The following is a 23175-nucleotide window of genomic DNA, read 5'->3' as shown; positions in this document are numbered from 1 at the left end:
TTTAAGTCGGTCCACCTTGTTGTCCGACAAGGGGCATACACGCGATGGGTCGTACTGGGGCTGCTCTTGGATGTTCGAGAATAGCCTAGTGCTTCATGTCGTTAGTGTGTGCTTAAACTGGACCAGATACTGGGCAAGACGACAGCTCAGTGACTATCACTGATTGCTGTGCAGACACATGGATTTGGGCCGGTGTCTGTGGGAGTTTGCGCATTCTCCCCGTGCTTGCGTGGGTTTTCTCCGGGTGCTCCGGTTTCCTCCCACACCCCAAAGATGTGCTATTGGGCTGATTGGAGGTAATAAATTGTCTCTAAATTAGTTTTCCCTCAATGTGGAATGCCATAAGCATAGATAAGGGTCATGGGTGGAGGGGGAGGACTGGTAATGTTAAAATGGCGGCGCGGGCTCGTTGGGCCGAAGGGCCTGTTTCCCGGGCTGTTTTTGTTCCTTGTTGTTTGAAATATAACCAGTGCGTGACTAAATAATAGAACCTCCTCCTCCATTAAAACTGGAAAAAAAAGCTCAGTGAAGAACAGAATCATTTCCACAGTGTCAGGAGGAAACACGCACACGCGGGTAGCTGCCACGTTAACGCACTGCCCTGCTGACTGATGGAGCACAGGATTCCTGGCGAGTTCCTTTTCCCGGCAGGTGAGCCTGCGGGAGGAAGTTGCCACGTCGAAACTGGGAGGTGGAGGAGGGGGTGGGGATCTGGGGTGGGGGCTGCCACGGCTTGAGAAGTGAACAGGGTGACCCATATGAGTCCCTGCCTCTGTCGCAATCATTTAAAAAGCGCAAGGCTGGTTGGTCATCTGCTTGGAGTAGAGGAAGGGAGAGAATAAACTGCTAAAGGGGATAATAAATTAAAAGGGCAACTTTAAAAAGATGTTCACTGTAGACTTTCAGCCTCAAGGTCAAAAATACAACTGAGATATTACAAATATTCAGACAGAAGAAATCTGAAGATTCATTTCACAAAATCCTTATCTATTACACTGTAATATAATTAGCTCGACATTACATTGGTACCTCACTACACACCATTTAATCATGGACAGTAACGCTGTTAAAAAGTTAAGTAGCACATTCTTAACAGGACTAAAATAAAGAATATAATTGTGTGGGCAGAATACAAAACTGGTTGGATTGTTCTTTGTTAAGGTTTGTTCCGTTCCTTTCCCAACCTGATTTCACACATTATTTGAATGAAGTCTCAGTAAATCACTGATGCAGGTCCACCCAGTCATTGTCCAGCACATGTTTCCAGCTGTCAGTTTCTTCCTTTCTTTGTTCGATAATGACTGGAGCACTGCCTTTCCAGTCTGACTCTGGCCATTACTAGTTGTAAGTCCGGTAGACAAAGATAGTGAAAGCCATAGCACCAAGCTGCAAAGGAAAAGTAAACAGGTTTTGCTCCATATAGCGATACAAAGTTTTGTCTGGATCAGAGCCTGACACAATACAGAAGGAAGGTCCAGCTCCTTTATAAAAGCTATTCAATTAGTTCCACAGCCTGACCTTTATCCCTTGCAATTTCTTTCCCTTCAAACATTTATTCAATTGCCTTCTGAAGTCAGGTTCCGCCATCCTTCCCGGCAATGGAATTACAGTTCACAACTCTCTATAGAAATAAAAAAAACCTAATTTCCATTCTGGTCCTGATGCCAATTACCTTAAATTTATGTCCTCTGCTTCCCACCTCTTCTGGGATATTAAACATTTCCCACACAGTTCTTCCCACTGAGAGGGGTGCACACTTTCTGGTGTATCACAGAAAGTGAAGAGAGAAATGGAACAAATCATCCACCAGATTGGGATCTAACTGGAGACAGCAACTCAATCAGTTATACTTCTCTAAAAATGAATGGAGAGCAGTACATTTCTCAGTGATTGCTATATTTTAATTTATCTCCAGGTTTTTCCTTCCATTTTTCTCTTTCCAAAGGCTAACCTGATTCTGGCCTTTTAAATGGATTGATTGTACTCTGTTAAAAAGGACCTGTTTAAGCACTTGGGACATCATAACATTAAACACTATGGGCCAAGTGCTGGTAGCTGGGATTAGGTGGGAGTTCAGGTGTTTCTCGTGTGGTGCAGTTCAATGGGCCAAAGAACCACTTCTGCCCTGTACGACTCTATGATGGTTTTGCGAGTGCTAAGTAAGTAAGATGTTAAGAGCTGAAGAAGGCCACTCTGCCCATCGGGTTAGCTCCACCACTCAGTGTGATCATGGTATAATCAGATATGATAAAGTTCAGCTCCACTTTCTGGTCTTATCACCATAGCCTTTGATTGCTTACTAAATAAAAATCTGTCCATCTGAACATATTTAATGACCCAGCCTCTACAGCTCACAGAATCCCAAAGATTCACTACCCTCTGAGAGAAGAAATTCCTCCACATCTCTGTCTTAAATGGGTAACCCCATACTCTGAGATTCTGCCCTCAAGTCCTAGACTCTCCCACAAGGGGAAACAATCACTCTGCATCTACCCTGTCAAAGCCCCTGAGAATCCTGTATGTCACAATCAGCTTGAAATTCTTCTGAGTTTCAGTGCATGATAACAGATCAGCTTCTCATCACACGTTTCCTGATTCTACTTTCCAACAATTGACCGAGATCCACGCATCCAACATCTCCCGTTTCACACTGCTGGCCTACCTCAAACTGTTAGTCATTCTTAAATAACAGGACAACATTGGTTATCGTCCAATCCTCTGGGACCTCATCTCTGGCCAACGAGGAAACAAAGATTTCTATTAGAGGCCCAGCAATTTCCTCTCCTGTCTGATGCCATCTGGCCCTGGGGATTTGTCTCCTTAATGTTTCTTAAAACACTTCCTCCCTCATAATGATGGACTGCTCTAGAGGGTTTACACAACCCAAGACATCATCTATCAACGTGTCTCTCTCCTTTGTGAAAGTATTCATTAAGGATCTTATCCACTTTGGCTCCACACATAATTCCCCTCCTTTGTCCTTAAGTGGTCCAACTATTTCTCTAGCAATCCTTTTGTTCCTAATATATGTATAAAACGCCTTGGGATTTTCCTTAATCCTATCTGCCAAGGACACTTCATGACCCTTTCTTGCCCTCCTAACTCCCTGTGTGAGCTCTTTTCTACTTTCCCTGTATTCTTCAAATGCTTCATCTGTTTTTAGTTGCCTGGATTTTATGCATGCATCTGTTTTCTTTTTGACTCGACTCACAATTTCCCTGGTCATCCATGGTTCCCGGATCCTGCCTTTCCTGTCCTTCCTTTCCATAGGCACATGCCTGTCCTGCACTTCAATCAACTGCTCCTTCGAAGATTCCCACATGCCAAATGTGGATTTACCCTCAAACAACCTCTCCCAAACAACAGCCTCCAAATCCTTCCTAATCCAGCTGTAATTAGCCTTTCCCCAATTTAGTACCTTAACCCTAGGACAACACTTGTCCTTTTCCATGAGTATCCGAAAACTTACGGAGTTGTGGTCACTGTTTGCCATATGTTCACGCACTGCAATCCTCATGACCTGGGCCAGGCTCATTCCCCAGTACTGGATCCAGTATGGCCCCCTCGGAACTATCCATACGGACTATCCATATATTGTTCCAAAAAATCTTCCTGGATACACTTTGCAAATTCCTCACTATCCGGCCCCCTAGCCCCAAGGGATTTCCAATCAATATGAGGAAAGTTAAATTATCCCACCACAACAACCCTATTATTTCTACATCGGTCTAGAATCTGCTTACGTATCCGCTCTTCAGCTTCCCATGTGTGTTTGGGAGGCCTAATGTACACCCCCATCGTAGCGACTGCCCCCTTCCTGTTTCTGAGCTCTACCCACAGTGTCTCATTACATCACCCTTCCAAGCTGTCCTCCCTCTTTTTTTAGAGGTTATTTATCAGCCATAAGTAAGGCTTACATTAACACTGCAATGAAGTTACTGTGAAATTCCCTTATGTGCAGCTGTAATATGTTCAGCCTCAAGATAAAGGGGAGGCAGTTTAGAACGGAGTTGAGGAGGAACTTCTTCACTCAAAGGGTGGTGAATCTCTGGAATTCTCTGCCCGTTGAAGTGGTGGAGGCTACCTCGCTAAATATTTTTAAGACGTGGGTTGATGGGTTTTTGATAAGAGAGGGGATTAAGGGTTATGGGGAGAGGGCGGGAAAGTGGAACTGAGCCACGACAGATCAGCCGTGATCTTATTGAATGGCGGGGCAGGCTCGAAGGGCTAGATGGCCTACTCCTGCTCCTATTTCTTATGTTCTTATGTTCTTATTGCAACCCCCGCCACCCTCCCCCATCCCCCTCTGACCTCTTTGCCTTTCCCTCTGTCTAACCTAAAATATCTATATCCCAGAGTATTTAACAACCAGTCCCACAGCTCTTTTAACCAAGTCTCCATTACCACAACCACATCCAAGTTCCGCGTATGAATCAAGGCTCTAAGTTCATCTGTCTTGCCTGTTATAATCCTTGTATTGAAGCAGACTCACTCCAGAACTCCAGACCCACTGAGTGCGGCCCCCACCCCGCCCCCCACTCTTCCTCTTATCTAGCCTGGCCTTGGTCCCATGTTCACCCCCAGTCTCTACACTTGCTGACCCACTGTTCTGATCCCCACCCCCACCCCCGCCACATTAGTTTAAACCCACCCGAACCACACTAGCAAACCAGGACGTTGGTGCCCCTCCAGTTTGGGTGTAACCTGTCCTTGTTTGTACAGGCCCCACCTTCCCCGGAAGACATCCCAATGATTGGTGGTGGGGAGGGAGGGAGACGAGCCAGATCGTTCGCTGGCGAGGGAAGGAAAGGGGGGGAGGAGGTGGGTCAGATGTATCTCTGGTAGGAGAGGGGGGAGGAGGGAGGCCCAATCATTCTCTAGTGGGGGAGAGGCCCAATCATTCTCAGGAGAGGGGAGGCCCAATCATTCTTAGGTGGGGTGGGGGGAGGCCTGACCATTCTCCGGGGGAGGGGGGGGGCGGGGGGGAGTGGATGCCCAATCATTGTCTGGTGGCGGGGGGAGGCCCGATCATTCTCGGAAGCAAGGGAAGAAGGCCCGATCATTTTCTGGTGAGACAGGGGTGTTGGGGGGGGGGGGGGGGGGGGGGGGGGGGGGTTGGTGGGGGGGTGGGGTGGGGGTGGGGTAAGATGTATCTCTGGTGTGGAGGGGAGGCCCAATCTCCTTCTGGTGGGGGGAGAGGGAGGCCTTATGGACCTCTGTGGGGTGCGGGGGCAGCGCCAGGGTCCGCTGCCTCTCTGCGGGTGATCGGTGGGTGGGGAAGGGGGGCAGAGGGTCACAATTGGTCTGGGTAGCGAGGTTGGGGGGGGGTGATAAGGGGGACAGTTATGTTGTGGGGGTGGGGCAATGTCCGTGGTGGACGTCGCTCCTGCTTTTCACTCCCAGGCCACTTTATCCGCTTTTTGCGGCCCTGGGGCCATGTGACTGCGGAGAGTTTCTCTCACCGCGTACACGCAGTTCAAAGCCCCAATCGGAGCGGCTGCGTTTCGGGCACGATAAACCCCACCCACAGCGCGATTCAGACTCGGGATTATTTCCAGGCTGAGTGCGAATGGGTTTCCGATTTCCGAGCCGGATCGGAATTGTGCCCAGATTCAGCACTCAGAACGAAATTGGTAAAATCAGGCCCTCGAGGTGCTGCTTTTTAATCTTCTACCCAACTCCCTGAGACCTCACTACTCTTTCTACCTGTGTCACTCGTGTTAATGCGCACAATGACATCTGTCTGATTTTCCTGCCATTCCAGGATGCGTTGTACCCACACAGAGACATCCAGGACCACCATCCCTATCGCAGCCACAGTAGCGCCTGTCTCTGCCCCTGGCTATTGAATCCCCTCCCACTATTGGTTTGCCAAGTTTTGTACCCCCCACCCTTTGTAGCAGGGCTATGTGTGGTGACTTCACTCTGGCCACTGCTGATGTCGCCCATTGGATCTTCCCCCTCTCAGTGGCAAAAATGGCATTCTCGTTAGATAAGGGGACAGCCACTGGGGACCCCTGCATTGGCCGCCTACCCAATCTGACGGTCACCCATCTGTCTTCCTGCACCTTGAGTGTGACCGCATTTCCGCTTCCCACTTTTCAGTAGCCGTGACTACACTGACTTCTTCCGGAATGTTCCGGTGAAGTCTCTCTGCCAAGTCTGCTGAACTCACAACATGTTTCCACAATCCTTTCAGAGTGATTGATGGCTTGTGCAGTAAATAAGCCCAAGGTATTATATCATCATCATAACACAACAGGAAGGAAAGCCAGCTGAATGCCGGCTCACTCAAGCCCAGTCTACAGCCATAATGTATTGCAGGGTAGCCAAATTGGCACATACACCCCCTCACTGGGGACAAGACCCTCCCTCAGGATTGGGTCCAGCAATTCCAACAGAACCAAAAGTTCAACCAGGGGTCCGACCGGCGTTACCCCCAGTCCCAGGGAAGTCCCAATGGATCCAGCGTGAGGTATATTTGGGGCATTGGGAGGGAAGAGTTTGGGAGGAGGGCAGAGGAGTGGGTAGGGGTGATTCAGAATGCAGGTGAGTAGAGGGGGTAATATCTTGGGGAGGTGTCCCTGATGCACAAAGAGCATCCTCTACTGAAGGTAATATTCCCCTATATCTCCTTCTTATCTCCCTCCTTTTTAAAAAAACCGTCTGCCCAATGCCACACACCTGACCGCACCAACAGTTGTGGGCAGTGTATGAGCACTGATCAACTGGCTTTTTAACAAGCTTAATTACCCTTAATTATTGTTTTAAAAATGGTGGGTAGGCTGCCAATGCCAGCATCCACCTCCCTACCCTGAGATGGGGGTGAGCTCAGGGGAAGTAACAGGCTGGGCACCTGCCATATTTTAGGAAAGAAGCCCCAGCAGGAACACAGGAAACCCAGTCCCGTAACAGCATAAGACCATAAAATGTCAGAGCATAGGCCATTCAGCCCATCGAGTCTGCTCCGCTATTCAATCACAGCTGATACTTTTCTCATCCCCATTCTCCTGCCTTTTCCCCATAACCCCTGATCTCCTTATTAATCAAGAACCTATCTATCTCTATCTTAAAGACACTCAACAACCTCCACAGCCTTCTGTGGCAAAGAGTTCCACAGATTCCCCACTCTCTGGCTGAAGAAATTCCTCCTCATCTCAGTTTTAAAGGATTCTGAGGTTGTGCCCTCAAGTTCTAGTCTCTCCCACGAGTGGAAACATCCTCTCCACATCCATTCTATCTAGGTCTCTCGATATTCTGTAAGTTTCAATTAGATACCTCCCTCATTCTTCTAAATTCCAATGAATACAGACCCAGAGTCCTCAACACTCATATGACAAACCCTTCATTCCTGGAATCATACGAATCTCCTCCAGACCCCCCTCCAAGGCCAGCACACCCTTCCTTAGGTACGGGGGCTAAAACTGTTCACATTATTTGTTCAGACAAAAGTGGGAGGAAACTTTCCTTCCCCCTTGTACAATTATTTTTATTTTAAAAATCTTTGTTCAATAAGATGGCCACAATAAACAGCCCAATTGACCAGCAATTGTCTTTTAGTTTGTTTATATTTTAGCCAAGCTGCTAAATATCCCCAAGCTTCTAGTCTCTATTTATACTGTCCAGCTTAAACCACCGCTCATTGGCTATGCATCTTGACACTTGCACAGATAGCAGTAAAAAAATACAAGTTTAGAGAGCAATAGGAAGGCATTCCCTATGCCATAGGTGTGCACAAGAACATCAATGGAAGAAGATTTCCTCAGTTGCCATATATATACCCATTAGTGGGAGGCCTTGGCTCACAGTGGATAGCGTCTCTACCTATGGGTCAGAATATCTGGGTTTGAATCCCACTGCAGGACCTGGTGACCATGGGATGTGCATCCATAACATGGTCAAACACATTGCTAATCAGCCTGTGAACCCTGAAGGTCAGGGGGTAAAGAGTGGGAGAGTTTCCTAGTCAACCACATTGCAGAAGGCAATGGCAAATCATTGTACCACTTTGCCAAACATAATCCATGGTGACATGGGAGTGGCACAAGAGCAGCACGTTGCCACAGCGATTAGCGCTGCTGCCTCACGGCGCCAGGGACCCGGGTTCAATTCCCAATTTGGGTGACTGTCTGTGTGGAGTCTGCACCATTCACCCCGTGTCTGCGTGGGTTTCCTCCGGGTGCTTCAGTTCCCTCTCACAGTCCAAAGATGTGCAGATTAGGTGGTTTGGCCATGCTAAATTTGCCCGTAGTGTCAGGGGGGCTAACTGGGGTATATACATAGGGTTATGGGGATAGGGATTGTGGTCAGTGCAGACTTGATGGGCTGAATGGCCTTGTTCTGCACAGTAGGAGTCTATGATTCTGTCATTCTAGGTAAATGGTTGTCCTCTTAGGGCACAGTACCTGGAGGGGGAGGATACCTATTTATAAACCTATGTTAGCAGTTTCACTGCAAGTAATAAACAGAGCAAATCTTCTTTCCTTTCACTTCAAGCAGCTTTTCAAAAGCTTCAGTTTACAGAAAGTGACCTTACCTCAATTAAAAGCACTATTATACTGAACGCGCCCACCAGATGGACATAATTCCGAAAATTCTCCGCAATCATTGAGAAACATCCCTGAAACAATAAACATTAATGAATGCTCCAAAGCTGCTATAATCCAAGGTGCAATCCTGACCTCCACGGGAGCTTCCTGTACTTAGGAGAGAATGATAGAATCATAGAATCACTACAGTGCAGAAAGAGGCCATTCAGCCCATTGAGTCTGCACGGACAACAATTCCACCCAGGCCCTATCCCCACAACCTCCTCATATTTACCCTGCTAATCCCCCTGACACCAAGGAGTAAATCTGCATGGTCAATCCACCTAACCCACACATCTTTGAGTGTGGGAGGAAACCCACCCAGACATGGGGGGAAGGTGCAAACTCCATACAGACAGTGACCCAAGCTAGGAATCCAGCCCTGGTCCCTGGCGCTGTGGGACAGCAATGCTAACCACTGTGCCATTGTGCCACTCCTACTTGATGAGCTATGATCACCTGGAACGCACTGACTGAAAGAGCAGTTGAAGCAAACTCTTCATAAAGGAACACAATATTCCCTTGAGTAGGAAAACACTCAGAATAATGACAGAAGAGCAGAGGAGTGGATTTAATTGGATACCTTTCCCAATGGGTTGACACATACTGGATGGGTACAATTGCCTCCTTGAGACTCTGCTTGGAGTCTCATTGGAAGAACTATAAGGAATAGAAAATGGCCATTCAGCCCCTTACACCTGTCCCATGAATCAATGAGATCACACTGGTGAGGACTGCAGCAGTTTCAGAAGGAGGTGCAACACCACTTTCTCAAGGACAATCAGCAATGGGCAACAAATACAGACCCTTCCAGTGACGCCACACCCCAGGAAAGGATATAAGAAGGACTGATCCATATCACAATTCCTTATTCCCACTTTAGTTCTGTAATGCCCATAGATCACTGCTTACCTTATTATTAGACAGCAAGACTACAGTCATGTTTAAGGAATAAATACATCATATAATACCTGCAGTTTACTGAGCTACCAATATGATTTCTAACAATCCAACCAAGAGTTGATAAGGGTCATTGTCTCTTTACAAGTACTTCATCTCGATTCTCCATTTACCTTGTTGTTTATGTAGTCCACATCTCCTCGTAAACATCTGTTCTTGTCTCGGAAGCCAAGAGATACACTGTTCTTCTGACAACATGCTTCAGGTAGCAGCATATTGGGAAAGAGTTCGTGAAAACTGGAATTCTGTCCAAAATCCTGAGGCCCAATTACACCGCAGCAGGAAAACTGGAATGATAAGGTACCAGCATTACACCTTTGATGTAAATCCCACGTCAGGATTATTATGGGGGAAGCAAGCAGGAGCGCAGAATTGGAGTGTGTGACTCTTAGGAAGAAAAACACAGAACTTAATGGCCTGTTTCTATGTATTGTTGATGTGGAGATGCTGGCGTTGGACTGGGATGGGCACAGTAAGAAGTCTCACAACACCAGGTTAAAGTCCAACAGGTTTATGTAGCCAAATAAACCTGTTAGACTTTAACCTGATGTGAGATTTCTATGTCTTGTAACAGAGCAGAGTTTAACTTTGTCATCACCTGACTCCCACCTGTCAATAGCAGGGTGCAGGAGCTGGGGAATACTGAATCCAGTGGAACAGATTTTGCAATGCAGACAAGCCTCAAACAGACATTTCACATAATATATGCACGACTATACGCATTGTGACCACCAACATGGGAGAGTCAACAGGTCAAGGTGATCTAGGTTTAATCCCGGACTACTAGTTTGCCTTGCCTACGGTAGTAGTCAACCTGTTCTAACCAGAACTACATTCTCCATAGAAAATGGTTCTTTGAGGGGGTTGAGCTATGAGGAGAGGCTGAATAAACTAGGCTTGTACTCGTTAGAGTTTAGAAGAATGAGGGGAGATCTCATTGAGACATATAAGATGATGAATGGGATGGATAGGATAGAGGTGGAGAGACTCTTCCCGCTCAGAAAGGACAGTAGGACTAGAGGGCACAGCCTCAAGATAAAGGGGGGGGGGGGGGCGGTTTAGAACGGAGTTGAGGAGGAACTTCTTCACTCAAAGGGTGGTGAATCTCTGGAATTCTCTGCCCGTTGAGGTGGTGGAGGCGGCCTCGCTCAATATTTTTAAGACGCGGGTTGATGGGTTTTTGATAAGAGAGGGGATTAAGGGTTATGGGGAGAGGGCGGGAATGTGGAACTGAGCCACGACAGATCAGTCATGATCTTATTGAATGGCGGGGCAGGCTCGAAGGGCTAGATGGCCTACTCCTGCTCCTATTTCTTATGTTCTTATGTTCACAGTGGTTAGCACTGCTGCCTCACAGTGCCAGAGACCTGAGTTCGATTCCCGGCTCGGGTCACTGTATGCGTGGAGTTTGCACATTCTCCTCGTGACCGCGTGGCTTTCCTCCCACACTCCAAAGATGTGCGGGTTAGGTGGATTGCCATGATAAATTGCCAGCTAGTATCAGGGGGACTAAGTACAGTAGATACATGGGGTCATGGGAATAAAAAAAATGGTGGCACCCTGGCACAGTGGTTAGCATTGCTGCCTCCCAGCGCCAGGGATCCAGGTTTGATTCCCAGTTTGGGGCACTGTCTGTGTGGAGTTGCATGTTCTCCCCATGTCTGCATGGGTTTCCTCTGGATGCTCTGGTTTCCTCTCATAGTTCAAAGATTTGCAGGTTAGGTTGATTGGCTATAGTAAATTGACCCTAGTGTCAGGTGGTTAGTAGGGTAAATAAGTAAGGGTATGGGGATTGTGGTCGGTGCAGGCTCGATGGGCCAAATGGCTTCCTTCTGCACTGTAGGGATTCTATGATTCCACTGTCCTGTGACCCCACTTAAAATCTGGGAGTCAACAGAGGGGGAGGAAACAAACTGACTTGTGATGCATCACATGGCCAAACTGCCTGTCGATAATCTCATTTGTGATGTGTCACATGACCAAACAACAGGTTGATACCCAGTTGGGTGAGGCATGAGTTGGCAGCTGATGTTTAAATTTTATTTATTAGTGTCACAAGTAGTCTTACTTTCACACTGCAATGAAGTTACTGTGAAAATCCCCTAGTCACCACACTCTGGCACCTGTTCGGGTACACTGAGGGAGAATTTAAAATGGCCAATGCACCCCTAACCAGCACGTCTTTGGACTGTAGGAGGAGACCGGAGCACCCAGAGGAAACCCACGCAGACACGGGGAGAACATGCCAACTCTGCACAGACAGTGACCCAAGCCAGGAATCAAACCCAGGTCCATGGCGCTGTGAGGCAGCGGTGCTAACCACTGTGCCACCGTGCTGTGTGTGTGGAACTATAGGTGGCCTTTATCAGAGCTTCTGATTCGAGTGGTGGAAGGAGAGAATTTAATTTAAAACTTACATCCATCATAATGGCATTCCAAGTTTTTGAAAAGGCGTCCGTAGAATTGTCTCCTTTGTACTTCATCTGCAATTCCTTTAAGAAATAATCCTTCCTTATCTGAATATAAATGACAAGTTTCGTATTTAGCAGGGGGTAATTACTCACAGATGGTTAAATAGTGACAGTGTACTTTCTGCTCATTGTACTTACCTGCTTTCTGAAGACTAACGCAAGGACGGCTGCCACTAATTCCAGGATGAAAATGATCAGAATCAACAGCAAAAACTGCAAGTAACAGGACACACTCGATTAGTCCTCCTGCCTTTAACTACCTGCTTGAATCACTGTGTGGGAAAGAACTCCACAGTCTGCCAGTTACAGCAATCATAAATGTGCATAATATATAAAACAATGATATTGCTGACACCAGAAATATATAAGCCGTCAAGCAGGAGATATCGGGTGGGACTTTCCAGCCCTTCCCACAGGCAGAATCTTCCAGTCCCGGCAAGGGTTAAAGCCCACTCCCCCATGGCAGGTTCCCCAGCGGAGGGACAGGTGAGCCACACAAAATGGTGTATACGTTAGTGGGAACGGAAAATCCTGCTGACAGCCACCTTCGCCACTGGAAAACACACCTCAGTGAGGGGAGAGGGGGGGAGCAGGAAAGTCCTGCCTCTCGAATAGGACGGACGATTACAAGTTTCTGAGGTTTTTTTTCAATCGTTGCCTTCCAAAGTCAACTGGCCTTCGACTTTCACAAAGTTGGCAGCCGGCGTGATTCTGAAACTGTTTGAAACCAAGTTGTAAATTAACAGTTACCCTGTCACAGTTGCCAATTTATTAAGGGGATTAAAATCAAATCTTTGACTCTGATCAAGTGTATTGGGGGGGGGTGCGGAATGGGGGGAAAACACAAGATGTTTATTCAAACATGTACAGTTTGACCTGAGTTTGGTGGATTTTGGAAGTTTTTAATAAAATTCCTACAGATTGGCAAGGAATAGATTGGTAAGTAGGAGATGCAATAATAATATGGATGAGCTGAAACCACCAGCAGGGGATGCTCAGCACCCACTCTCAATGACAAGCTCCATGCTGCTTTGTAAGGACAAGGCTTCACATACATAACTGCATTAGCTGCAATGACACAAGTTTCACCAGTTAGTTAAATTCCTTGGATATTACAGGACATTGGATGAAGAAGGGTTGGGAATAGGTAGGGTCTGGGTGGGATTGTGGCCTCCTTCTGCAATTCTACAACTTCCATCCCTGAAAGACATTAGTGAATCCGGAATTAGTAATTTTCCCAATAATCAACATTGGTCGCATGGTCATCAGCGGTTCCTTAATTCCAGATTTCTTTATTAAACTGAATTCAGATTACACCACCTGGTGTGGTGGGATTCAAACCTGGCTCCCCAGAGCATTAGCTACATTTTTAGCTTAATAATCTGGTGACAATACCACCAGGCCATCACCTCCTCTCAATACCTTACAGGGAGTTCCTTGGAATATGTCAATGGGTGGGATTTTCCAGCCACACTCACCCCAAGACTGGAAAATCCTGCCTGAGGTCAAAGGCGTGAGCCACGCCCTGCCCGCTATGATCCCTGTGGTGGGCAGGATGGGGAAACTCCACCCAATATTTTCCAAGAAGATGACAGGATTTGGGTTAGCGAGTTCCACATGTTTGAGTTGGCAGGAATGAATTAAGAATAAAAGAAGTCAGAATGAGTCTTCATTTCCAGAAGGTGGTGGTGACTGGGGACAACAGATTTATGATTTTTTTTTAACCAACCACACTGAGATTGTCCTCCTTGTACAGCGTTTTGAAACAAATATGCCCTTAACCTGGGAAATCTTACAAAAAGACAGTCTAATGGAATTCCGTGAAGCTAATGTGGCATAATTCTTTAAACCAGAGATTATAGAGGACCTATTATTATTTACGAATAAAAAATGAAATAGTATTAAATAGCACCTTTCACAACGTAACAACCCGCTTTAGAGTCTTCTGAAGAATGATCACAGCAGGCACTTTGCAAATAGCAATGAGATAATGGCCAAATAATCTGGTTCAGTGATACTGGCCTGAGGGGTAAATATCAGCCAGGATGATGCAAAGAGCTTCAAATACCATCCTTTACTTCAAACTGAGAGGGCTAACGGGGCCTTGGTTTAATCTTTCAGGTGGCAGCTCCAACAGTGAAGTGTCAGCCTAGATCAGGTGCTCGAATATCCAGAGCTACAGCCTTTTAGCCCACACGGTGCTCCCCACCGAGCCACTCCCTGGGACGGTGTCAAAGTTCAACAGGAATTCTGGAGAATGTGACAATATTTACAGGAACCCCCTAAGAGTGTGTAAATATTTTCAGAGGCGCCCCTAGGGGTTTATGAATATTTACTGGGAGGTCCTCAGATTTTGTCAATACTTTACAGAGAGTCCCTTGGAATGTGTGAATATTTTACAAGGATCATTGGAATGTTGACAGCAGTTATTTGGGGCCCTTGGAGTTTAGATTTTGTGCAATTTGTGATTTTATAGATCGAAAGTTTCAACAATGATCTGACCAACAGAAAGGATCCCTGCAATCTTGGAGATGGATATTTCATCACTAATCTATTCACATCATTTTGCCCAATTGGTTAAAGGACAGATGCTAATCCATGATATAATTCCAATTCTTACTTTAAGAATTTGAGTTAAGTTTCAAAAAAAGTTCTTGAATTAACTTCTGGTGCTCTGAGATAATGAAGAATTTGAGCTGGGATTTAAACCCAAAGCCAGTAGCAAGCCAAATGATCTCAGCTATTTGGCTCCTTCCGTAGGCTCAATGTTCCTTAGACGGGGAAAAGGGAATCCTCAGCCACATCCTCACTCAGCGGGCACAAGGTGGAAAGTTCAAAGGACCTCAGACAAGGATACTTAGGGCAGCATGGTGGCACAGTGGTTAGTGCTGCTACCACACAGCATCAGGGACCTGGGTTCGATTCCCAGCTTGGGTCACTGTCTGTGCAGGTTTCCTCTGGGTGCTCTGGTTTTCTCCCACAGTCTGAAAAATGTGTTGGTTAGGTGTATTGGCCATGCTAAATTCTCTCTTAGTGTACCCAAACAGGTGCCAGAGTGTGGCAGCTAGGGGATTTTCACAGTAACTTCATTGCAGCGTTAATGTAAGCCTACTTGTGGCACGAATAAACAAAAAACACATTGGTTACGATGCTCCAGAGGCCAAGTGTTTGGCACCACTCATGAAGTTCAAATATAATGAATGATGGGCCAATAGTGGTTAGCACTGTTGCCTCACCGCGCCAGAGACCCGGGGGTTCGATTCCCAGCTTGGGTCACTGTCTGTGTGGAGTTTGCACGCTCTCCCTATGTTTGGGTGGGTTTCTTCCCACAGTCCAAAGATGTACGGGCTGGATGGATTGGCCATGCTAAATTGCCCCTTAATGTCAGGGACTAGCAGGGTCAAATGTATGGGGTTATGGGGATAGGGCCTGGGTGGGATTGTGGTCGGTGCAAACTTGATGGGCCAAATGGCCTCTTTATGCACAGTAGGATTCTATGACCTGCGGGCCAAGGGTTAGGATAGAAGGCACCTTAAGCTTGCAAACCCAGCACCTTCAAAGTGGGTGGGGAAAAGGTGTTGCGCCCAATGATGTTATCCTAATGGGGGTATAATATGCATTTGTGTCATTTATCTTGGGGAAAAGACAGATCGAATCTTAACCATTCTCACACCTCTGGACATCAATCAAAAATAATCTGAAAAAAATGAAGATTTCAGGTTGCTGTACGTACAGTCATAAGCAGTTGTTTGCTCTCTCGGATGGCTCCCCAGCAACCTAAGAACCCTAGGAAGAAGAGAATTACCCCGACTGACAGGATGATGTAAGCCCCAGTATAGATCAACGGGTTTGCCGTCACAATGTTCCTGAAGCCGTTGGGGTTGGTTGTAACCCAAATGCCAACTCCCAGCAGACATGTCCCCCCTGCCTGTAAGAAACCACAGTCAGGTTATTACAGAGAGCCACTGTCTCCTGCATTAAAATTCATCCAGGATCCTGCAATAATCTCCTCAGCTCCTGGATATTATTTCATAACTGTTTTTAAGATAAAGCACCCTTTATCTCCTAATACAATTAAACCACATTCTAGACTTTAATAAAATTACGTGGTACGTATTTGATTAAAGTTATTGAATAACAATGCCAGTTGCCATGGACACAGATTTTAATATCATTCCTTGTAATTACCGATCTCATGAATATTCTGAGCTGTCTAGCTGAGCGCTTCCTCCATGCAAATATTCATTCGCTTATGTTCGTAAATATGACCGACCAGTTACTTACAAAAATTAAAGTGTTGGAGAGAAACATGAGATACTTGATGCACGTCCGAGACTTTTCCATTTGGAATCCTGTCGTTTTGATTGCTTTAAACGGCTTTCGGTCTGAAATGACAATTGAAGGAAGGTTGCAGTTTACACTTCGCAATCTTTTAATTGCAAATTTTGTTTGGGATCGTAACGTCTTCACATCAGCCTTTCAGTGGCTGAGTTACCACAATAGCAAAAAGGCCACGCAACTCTTTAACAGTTCAGAGACAAGTATGGGCGGCATGGTGGCACAGCGGTTAGCGTTGCTGCCTCACAGCGCCAGGGACTCGGGTTCAATTCCAGCCTCGATTACTATCGGTATGGAGTCTGCACATTCTCCCTGTGTCTGCGTGGGTTTCCTCCGGGTCTCCGGTTTCCTCCCACAGTCCAAATGGCACGCTGGTTAGGTTGATTGGCCATGCTAAACTGCCCCTTGGTATCAGGGCAGAATTAGCAGGGTAAATACGTGGGAGTATGGGGATAGGGCCTGGGTGGGATTGTTGTTGGTGCAGGCTTGATGGAGCGAATGGCCTCCTTCTGTAATGTAGAGATTCTATGATTTCTAAGTAGAGTAATTGTCCTTTCTTGAATTAATGGATTTCAGTGCAGTTAGGGACACTAATGGACATGGAGCTGATAATATTGCAGTTCAGTTGATTGCTGGCAAAACTCCACAAGAAACATCAGACAAAGAAAACAACAGGTCAATTTAAAACTTTTTTTAAAGCCCTTTAAAACGTGATTTAGACTGACAACAGCATGACTATAATCACTCTCATTTATCCACTCCCATGCCCCGAGATCTAAAACAATGTTTTGAAGGGCAACTTTTTAATATTTACCTGTTGGGTTAAAACATTATATTTAGGTAATAGAACAATACATTTCCCTCTGCTTATGTTGGTAAATGTTTCGTGAAATATAAAATATCAGAACTTTTTCTCTAAGGACAAAATACTTCTAAAGTGGCTTTAACGTAAATATTTTTCATCCTTACTTTGGCCGAATTGTAACGATAAAAAGAACAAAGAACAAAACAGCCTGGGAAACAGGCCCTTTGGCCCAACGAGCCCGCAACGCCCTTTTAACATTATGAGTCCCCTCTCCACCCATGACCCTCATCTACCCTTATGGTATTCCACATTGAGGGAAGACTAATTTAGGGACATTTTGTTACATCAATTAGCCTAGTAGCACACCTTTGGGGTGCGCTTATGTAATGTTGTAATAGTAAAAAGACAACGCTCACTCATAAGGGATTGGGTAAACACATGGTTTCATTTATTAAGACAAGGCACACGGATAGATAACTTGCCGATACCAGCAGCAGGGATGTGTATGCTGTGTGCTCTGCACAAAAGCAACGGTGAAACTAAGACTGGATCACATGACACACATTCCTTCTCGTGATGTCATGTTGCCATCTCTTAAAGACATATTAGAACACCTTTGCTTTTAAAGATAATCCCACCCCGCCAAAGGAATAAAACTATTTATAATACATGTTCCTGTTTCGTGACAAAGCATTTGAGTATAGATCCAATGACTCCACGAATCTCTAAAGCATATAGCTGGCCTGCTGGTACACCAGATCTTGGGATGGTAGCCGTTCAGGGCTTGCGTGGGGAATCTCTGATTGATCTCCCTGTACACTTGAAGAATACAAGCTTCCTGGTGATTGATAGGGGAGTTCGTATATCAAGTCGTTTAAAAAGCAGGCACCTGAATAGTTCCATTAGTGAACTGTCCTGGTTGGGACCTGTTTGTGTTCACCATAGCTTTTGGTTTAGTTTTACTTTATTTTGTGCAATATAGCACTGTTCCTTTACAGCTGAATCCTGGTGTTATTATATTAACCTTGTCTGGATGTTTCTTTAATTGCTTATAGTGATCTTTGAAGTTATCATGTTTAGATGTTGTTCCTGGTTGTTTTTGGGACCTTGCCATCGATGTAATAGGTCTGCATGATGGTTAAGGAACTGAAATGAATCTGACTTATCCTCAGTTACAACTCGTTGCTGCTCCTTTCTGTGTAATGACTTCAGAAGACCTTGGTTCTGAATGAAACCTTGTCACTTTGGCTGGTTGCCATGTAACAGCTGTGGATTGAATCCTGAATGCAAATTTGTTGTGAGACAGGCCTGTATGGTGGCACAGTGGTTAGCACTGCTACCTCATAGCCATCGGGATCGAAGTTCAATTCCCAGCTTGGATGGCAGTCTGGATAGAGTCTGCGTGTTTTCCCTGTGTCTGCATGGGTTTCGGCTGGGTGTTCCAGTTTCCTCCCACAATGTGAAAGACGTGCTGATTAGGTACATTGGCCATGCTAAATTCTCCCTCAGTGTACCCAAACAGGTGCCAGAGTGTAGGGATTAGGGGATTTTCCCAGTAACTTTATTGCAGAGTTAATATAAGCCTACTTGTGATACTAACAAATAAACTTTTAAAAAAACTTTAACAATTCTATACCTCCATTTTTATTTGGCACATTGATCATCTTTTCTTGTATCTTTAAAACTTGTTCTCTAGTTTCTGAGAGAGTAGAATGGGTAAGGAATAGACAATATGTACACACTGGTTGCCAAACCTGAGCTCTGCTGATGATGAAAGTGCTGCAGTTAAGGTGTTGCTGTCTGTAGCATTGCAATGTGTAGGTTAGCTTGGCCTGTCTACATCTGAGAATTAAGGATGTTGCTGTAAGAATCGTACATTCTGCTTGGCCATTAGTTGTAGGATAATGAGGAGAAGAAGTAGTGTAATTGATGCCCCACTTCTCGCAAATATCCTGAAATAGCTTACCAATAAATTATAGACAATTATCCACAATGACTTCTTTAGGCACAACTAATAAACTGAAAATAGCATTTCGAGTGTGAATGACTGTTGTGCTTGACTTATTATGCAATTCTCAAATAAAGGGGTACTTGTTAAAGTGGTTGATGATGGCATGCCTCACATTTCTCAACAACAACTATACCTAAAGACTGTCTCCTTAATGAGTTTTCTCTGATTTATGCCAATGTGTGTAGTTGTTGAAGAATATCAGGTCAAAAAGATCCCAGTATGAATACCAGCCTGCCTTTGACAATGACTGCTCTGGCAGACGGCTAAATTAATCCCATAAGGCCAAAATTATCCCACGTGTTTGTGGACATGTTGAATTGAATCAGGCCATTCCTCGGAAATGACAGTTTTCCACAGTTTCTCCAATTAGAATCTTTTGCCATTTCTTCTTGTATCTGTTGACATTTGCAATGCACAAATTGTAACAGATTGTTGGACAGGCTTGTGTTCACCTGCAAACATAACATTGCAGCTTCCTTAAAACTGCCAATTTTGTCAAAATATTCTGGATATTTAATGTTAGGTCATGAACTGAGGCGATCGGAATAGTTTCTGAGGTTAATCTGCCATGTGAGGTTTGACTGAGTCCTTCAGTTGTCATGAGTGTGCTATCACGATATAGCTACAGTTATGGATTTTGTGATAAGTACTGCAGCCCTGGGTAACCATATCTTCACTCAGTATCTGCAGCTTGAGGGAACACAGAATCCATAGAATCTCTACCATCCAGAAGGAGGCCATTCAGCCCATCAAGTCTGTGTGGAGTTTGCACATTCTCCTGGTATCTGCATGGGTTCCCTCCCACAATTCAAAGATGCGTGGGTTTGGTTGATTGGCCATGTTAAATTAATCAAGAACACCAAGAACAATCCCACCCAGGCCCTATCCCTGTAACCCCTCATTTTTGGAAGGCACGGTGGCACAATGGTTAGCACTGCTGCCTCACCACGTTAGGGACCCAAGTTTGATTCCTGGCTTGGGTCACTGTTTGTGGGAGTTTGCACATTCTCCCCATGTCTGTGTGGGTTTCCTCCCACAGTCTGAAAGACGTGCTGGTTGACCTGAACAGGCGCTGGAGTGTGGCGACTAGGAGATTTTCACAGCAACTTCATTGCAGTGTTAATGAAAGCCTTACTTGTGACTAATAAATAAACTTTAACTTTAACTTACTCTGCTACTCCCTTTGACACTAAGGCTCAATTTGCAATGGCCAATCAACCTAACCCACACAAAAGAACAAAAAAGAACAAAAACAGCCCGGGAAACAGGCCCTTCGGCCCAACGAGCCCACGCCGCCATTTTAACATTACCAGTCCCCCCCTCCACCCATGACCCTTATCTATGCTTATGGCCATCCACATTGAGGGAAAACTAATTTAGGGACCATTTATTACCTCCAATCAGCCTAACAGCACATCTTTGGGGTGTGGGAGGAAACCGGAGCACCCGGAGAAAACCCACGCAAGCACGGGGAGAATGCGCAAACTCCCACAGACACCAGCCCAAATCCATGTGTCTGCACAGCAATCAGTGATAGTCACTGAGCTGCCGTCTTGCCCAGTATCTGGTCCAGTTTAGGCACACACTAACGACATGAAGTACTAGGCTATTCTCGAACATCCAAGAGCAGCCCAAGTACGACCCATCGCGTGTATGCCCCTCGTTGGACAACAAGGCGGACCGACTTAAAACCTGTGAAACATCTTTGGATTGTGGGAGGAATCCGGAGCACCCGGAGGAAACCCACGCAGACATGGGGAGAACGTATAAACTCCACAGACAGTGACCCAGAATTGAACCTGTGAGGCTGCAGTGCTAACCACTGTGCCACAGTGCCACCCTTCAGAGTTGTTAATCAAAGATTACAAGAGGTGGATGGGCAAACTGATCATCGTACCATTGTGGAGCAGGGCATTAAAGTGGGGGGGGAGAGAGGAATGAAAAGGAGTGTAGTTGAGATGGGGCATAGTACAGTCAGACAGACAGATAGGAGCAAATTTTCCTTGTTCCACTCAGGAATCGGAGCGGGCGAGGGGTGGACAATGGAAAGGTCTGTTGACCTCGGGCAGGATTTTCCGGTTTCGGGGTGAGTGTGGCTGGAAAATCCAGCCCATAGTGTTTCTTATAGCTGTGACCAGCAGCACCGGTTGGGTTGCTTGCCCAGTGCCAGAGTTAAGAACATCTCATTGAAGTCAGAGAAGTATTTGGAGTGGGACAGGGAAGACCCAGATATCCTGGTTTACCTTGGAACCACTGACATATGTCCATGCTCTGCTAATGGAGGGGGAGGAACTAGGGTCCAAATTAAAAGCAGCATCTCAAAGATAATGCTTCCTGGATTCGTACCTGAACCATGCATACCTTAGCAGAGAGATAAACAGGTTCGAAGGTTAAATACGTGACTGAGAGGGTGATATGGGAGGCAGGGATTTTTGCTTCATGGGGCACAGGCAGAGCACTAGGGTGGGAAAACTGTTCCATTAGGGTGGGTTCCACTTAAATCAGCCTGGAGTCAGTTTTCTGGCAAATGAAATAACTCGGGAAGTAGCGAGTAACTGTGATGAAGGTGTTTAAACTGACAGACGGGGTTTTGGCAGTGGGAGAATTCTGGAAAGGGTAATTGAAAATGTCAATGATGTATAGCAGTGCAATGTTTGGGTAAAAATAAGAGTGAAAGTTGCACAGAGATGGTGACATTCAGGAAAAGTGAGAGAAAAATCAAAGCTAAAGGCCACGAATTTGCAAAACATTTGCAATAAATTAGATGAATTAATAGCACAGTTAGAAATTAATAGGTTTGATCTAATAGCCATCACACAGACGTAGTTGAATGTGACCAAGTTCGGGAACAAAATATTCAAGAATACATAACTTTTTGATGGGCAAAATAATGAAGGAAGAAGACTGACTCTGATGGAGAGTAGAGAGAAAAGATCTTAGCTCAGAAAATCAAGAAATTGAACCAGTCCGAGTGGAGCTAAGGAATAGAGAGGGGCAGGAAATGTTAGTGAGAGTTATTTCCGGGTCCCTAAACAGTAGAAATTCATATAGTAAGGGCAATTCAGTAATTGTGGAAGACTGGATAAACCAAATTCACAGTAATAATGTGGAAGGCTCATAGTGTGTATGTAGGTTAGGTTTCTAGATCAGCACGTCAACAAATTAGGGAACACAGCACTTTAGATCTAATATTATGCAGCAGGAAAGAGTTCATTAATAACCTAGTAGTAAGGAGACTTCTTGGAAGAGTGACTGTAGCACGATGGAATTTTAAATTGAGCTTGAAAGTTCAGTCCAAAACTAGCATTTTCAATCTAAACAAAGCAACGAGGGAGTTAGTTGACTAAGGCAGATTGGGAAATGACATTAAAGGTTGTGCTGGTAGACAAGTAAGACCTGATTTTTAAAGACTTAAACATAATTTGCCAAAAAAAACACATAAGATCATAAGAACATAAGAAATTGGAGCAGGAGTAGGCCATCTAGCCCTTCGAGCCTGCCCCGCCATTCAATAAGATCATGGCTGATCTGTCGTGGCTCAGTTCCACATTCCCGCCCTCTCCCCATAACCCTTAATCCCCTTGCCTATCAAAAACCCATCAACCCGCGTCTTAAAAATATTTAGCGAGGCAGCCTCCACCACTTCAACGGGCAGAGAATTCCAGAGATTCACCACCCTTTGAGTGAAGAAGTTCCTCCTCAACTCCGTTCTAAACTGCCCCCCCTTTGTCTTGAGGCTGTGCCCTCTAGTCCTACTGTCCTTTCTGAGCGGGAAGAGCCTCTTCACCTCTATCCTATCCATCCCATTCATCATCTTATACGTCTCAATGAGATCTCCCCTCATTCTTCTAAACTCTAACGAGTACAAGCCTAGTTTATTCAGCCTCTCCTCATAGTTCAACCCCCTCAACTCCGGAATCAGCCTAGTAAACCTCCTCTGCACTCCCTCCAAGGCCAAAATATCCTTGTGTAAGTGCGGCGACCAAAACTGCACACAGTACT

The 23175-nt window shown here is 45.5% G+C and overlaps 1 protein-coding gene across 4 annotated transcripts in view; it reads right to left on the bottom strand.

Annotated features, from left to right (window-relative positions):
* Nucleotides 1-328: 328 nt before the first annotated feature.
* Nucleotides 329-23175, bottom strand: part of LOC145357125 (tetraspanin-18B-like) — a 127078-nt gene continuing 104231 nt past the window's right edge. For 3 of the 4 annotated variants that reach the window (XM_080210281.1, XM_080210280.1, XM_080210282.1), the window contains 7 exons: nt 16304-16404; nt 15753-15947; nt 12158-12232; nt 11966-12064; nt 9662-9835; nt 8537-8620; nt 329-1386 (listed from right to left, as the gene is read on the bottom strand). In XM_080210281.1, the coding sequence (XP_080066407.1) occupies nt 1339-1386; nt 8537-8620; nt 9662-9835; nt 11966-12064; nt 12158-12232; nt 15753-15947; nt 16304-16363 (735 nt within the window). In that variant the 5' untranslated portion in view covers nt 16364-16404 and the 3' untranslated portion in view covers nt 329-1338. The remainder of the gene's footprint in view (nt 1387-8536; nt 8621-9661; nt 9836-11965; nt 12065-12157; nt 12233-15752; nt 15948-16303; nt 16405-23175) is intronic. The other variant, XM_080210283.1, reaches the window with a different exon arrangement.

Source organism: Carcharhinus amblyrhynchos, chromosome 22 (assembly GCF_965287045.1).
Source record: "Carcharhinus amblyrhynchos chromosome 22, sCarAmb.v2.hapA, whole genome shotgun sequence".
NCBI lineage: Eukaryota > Metazoa > Chordata > Chondrichthyes > Carcharhiniformes > Carcharhinidae > Carcharhinus > Carcharhinus amblyrhynchos.
The sequence above is the reverse complement of the archived record's forward strand: the minus strand, read 5'-3'. Positions and strand labels throughout refer to the sequence as shown.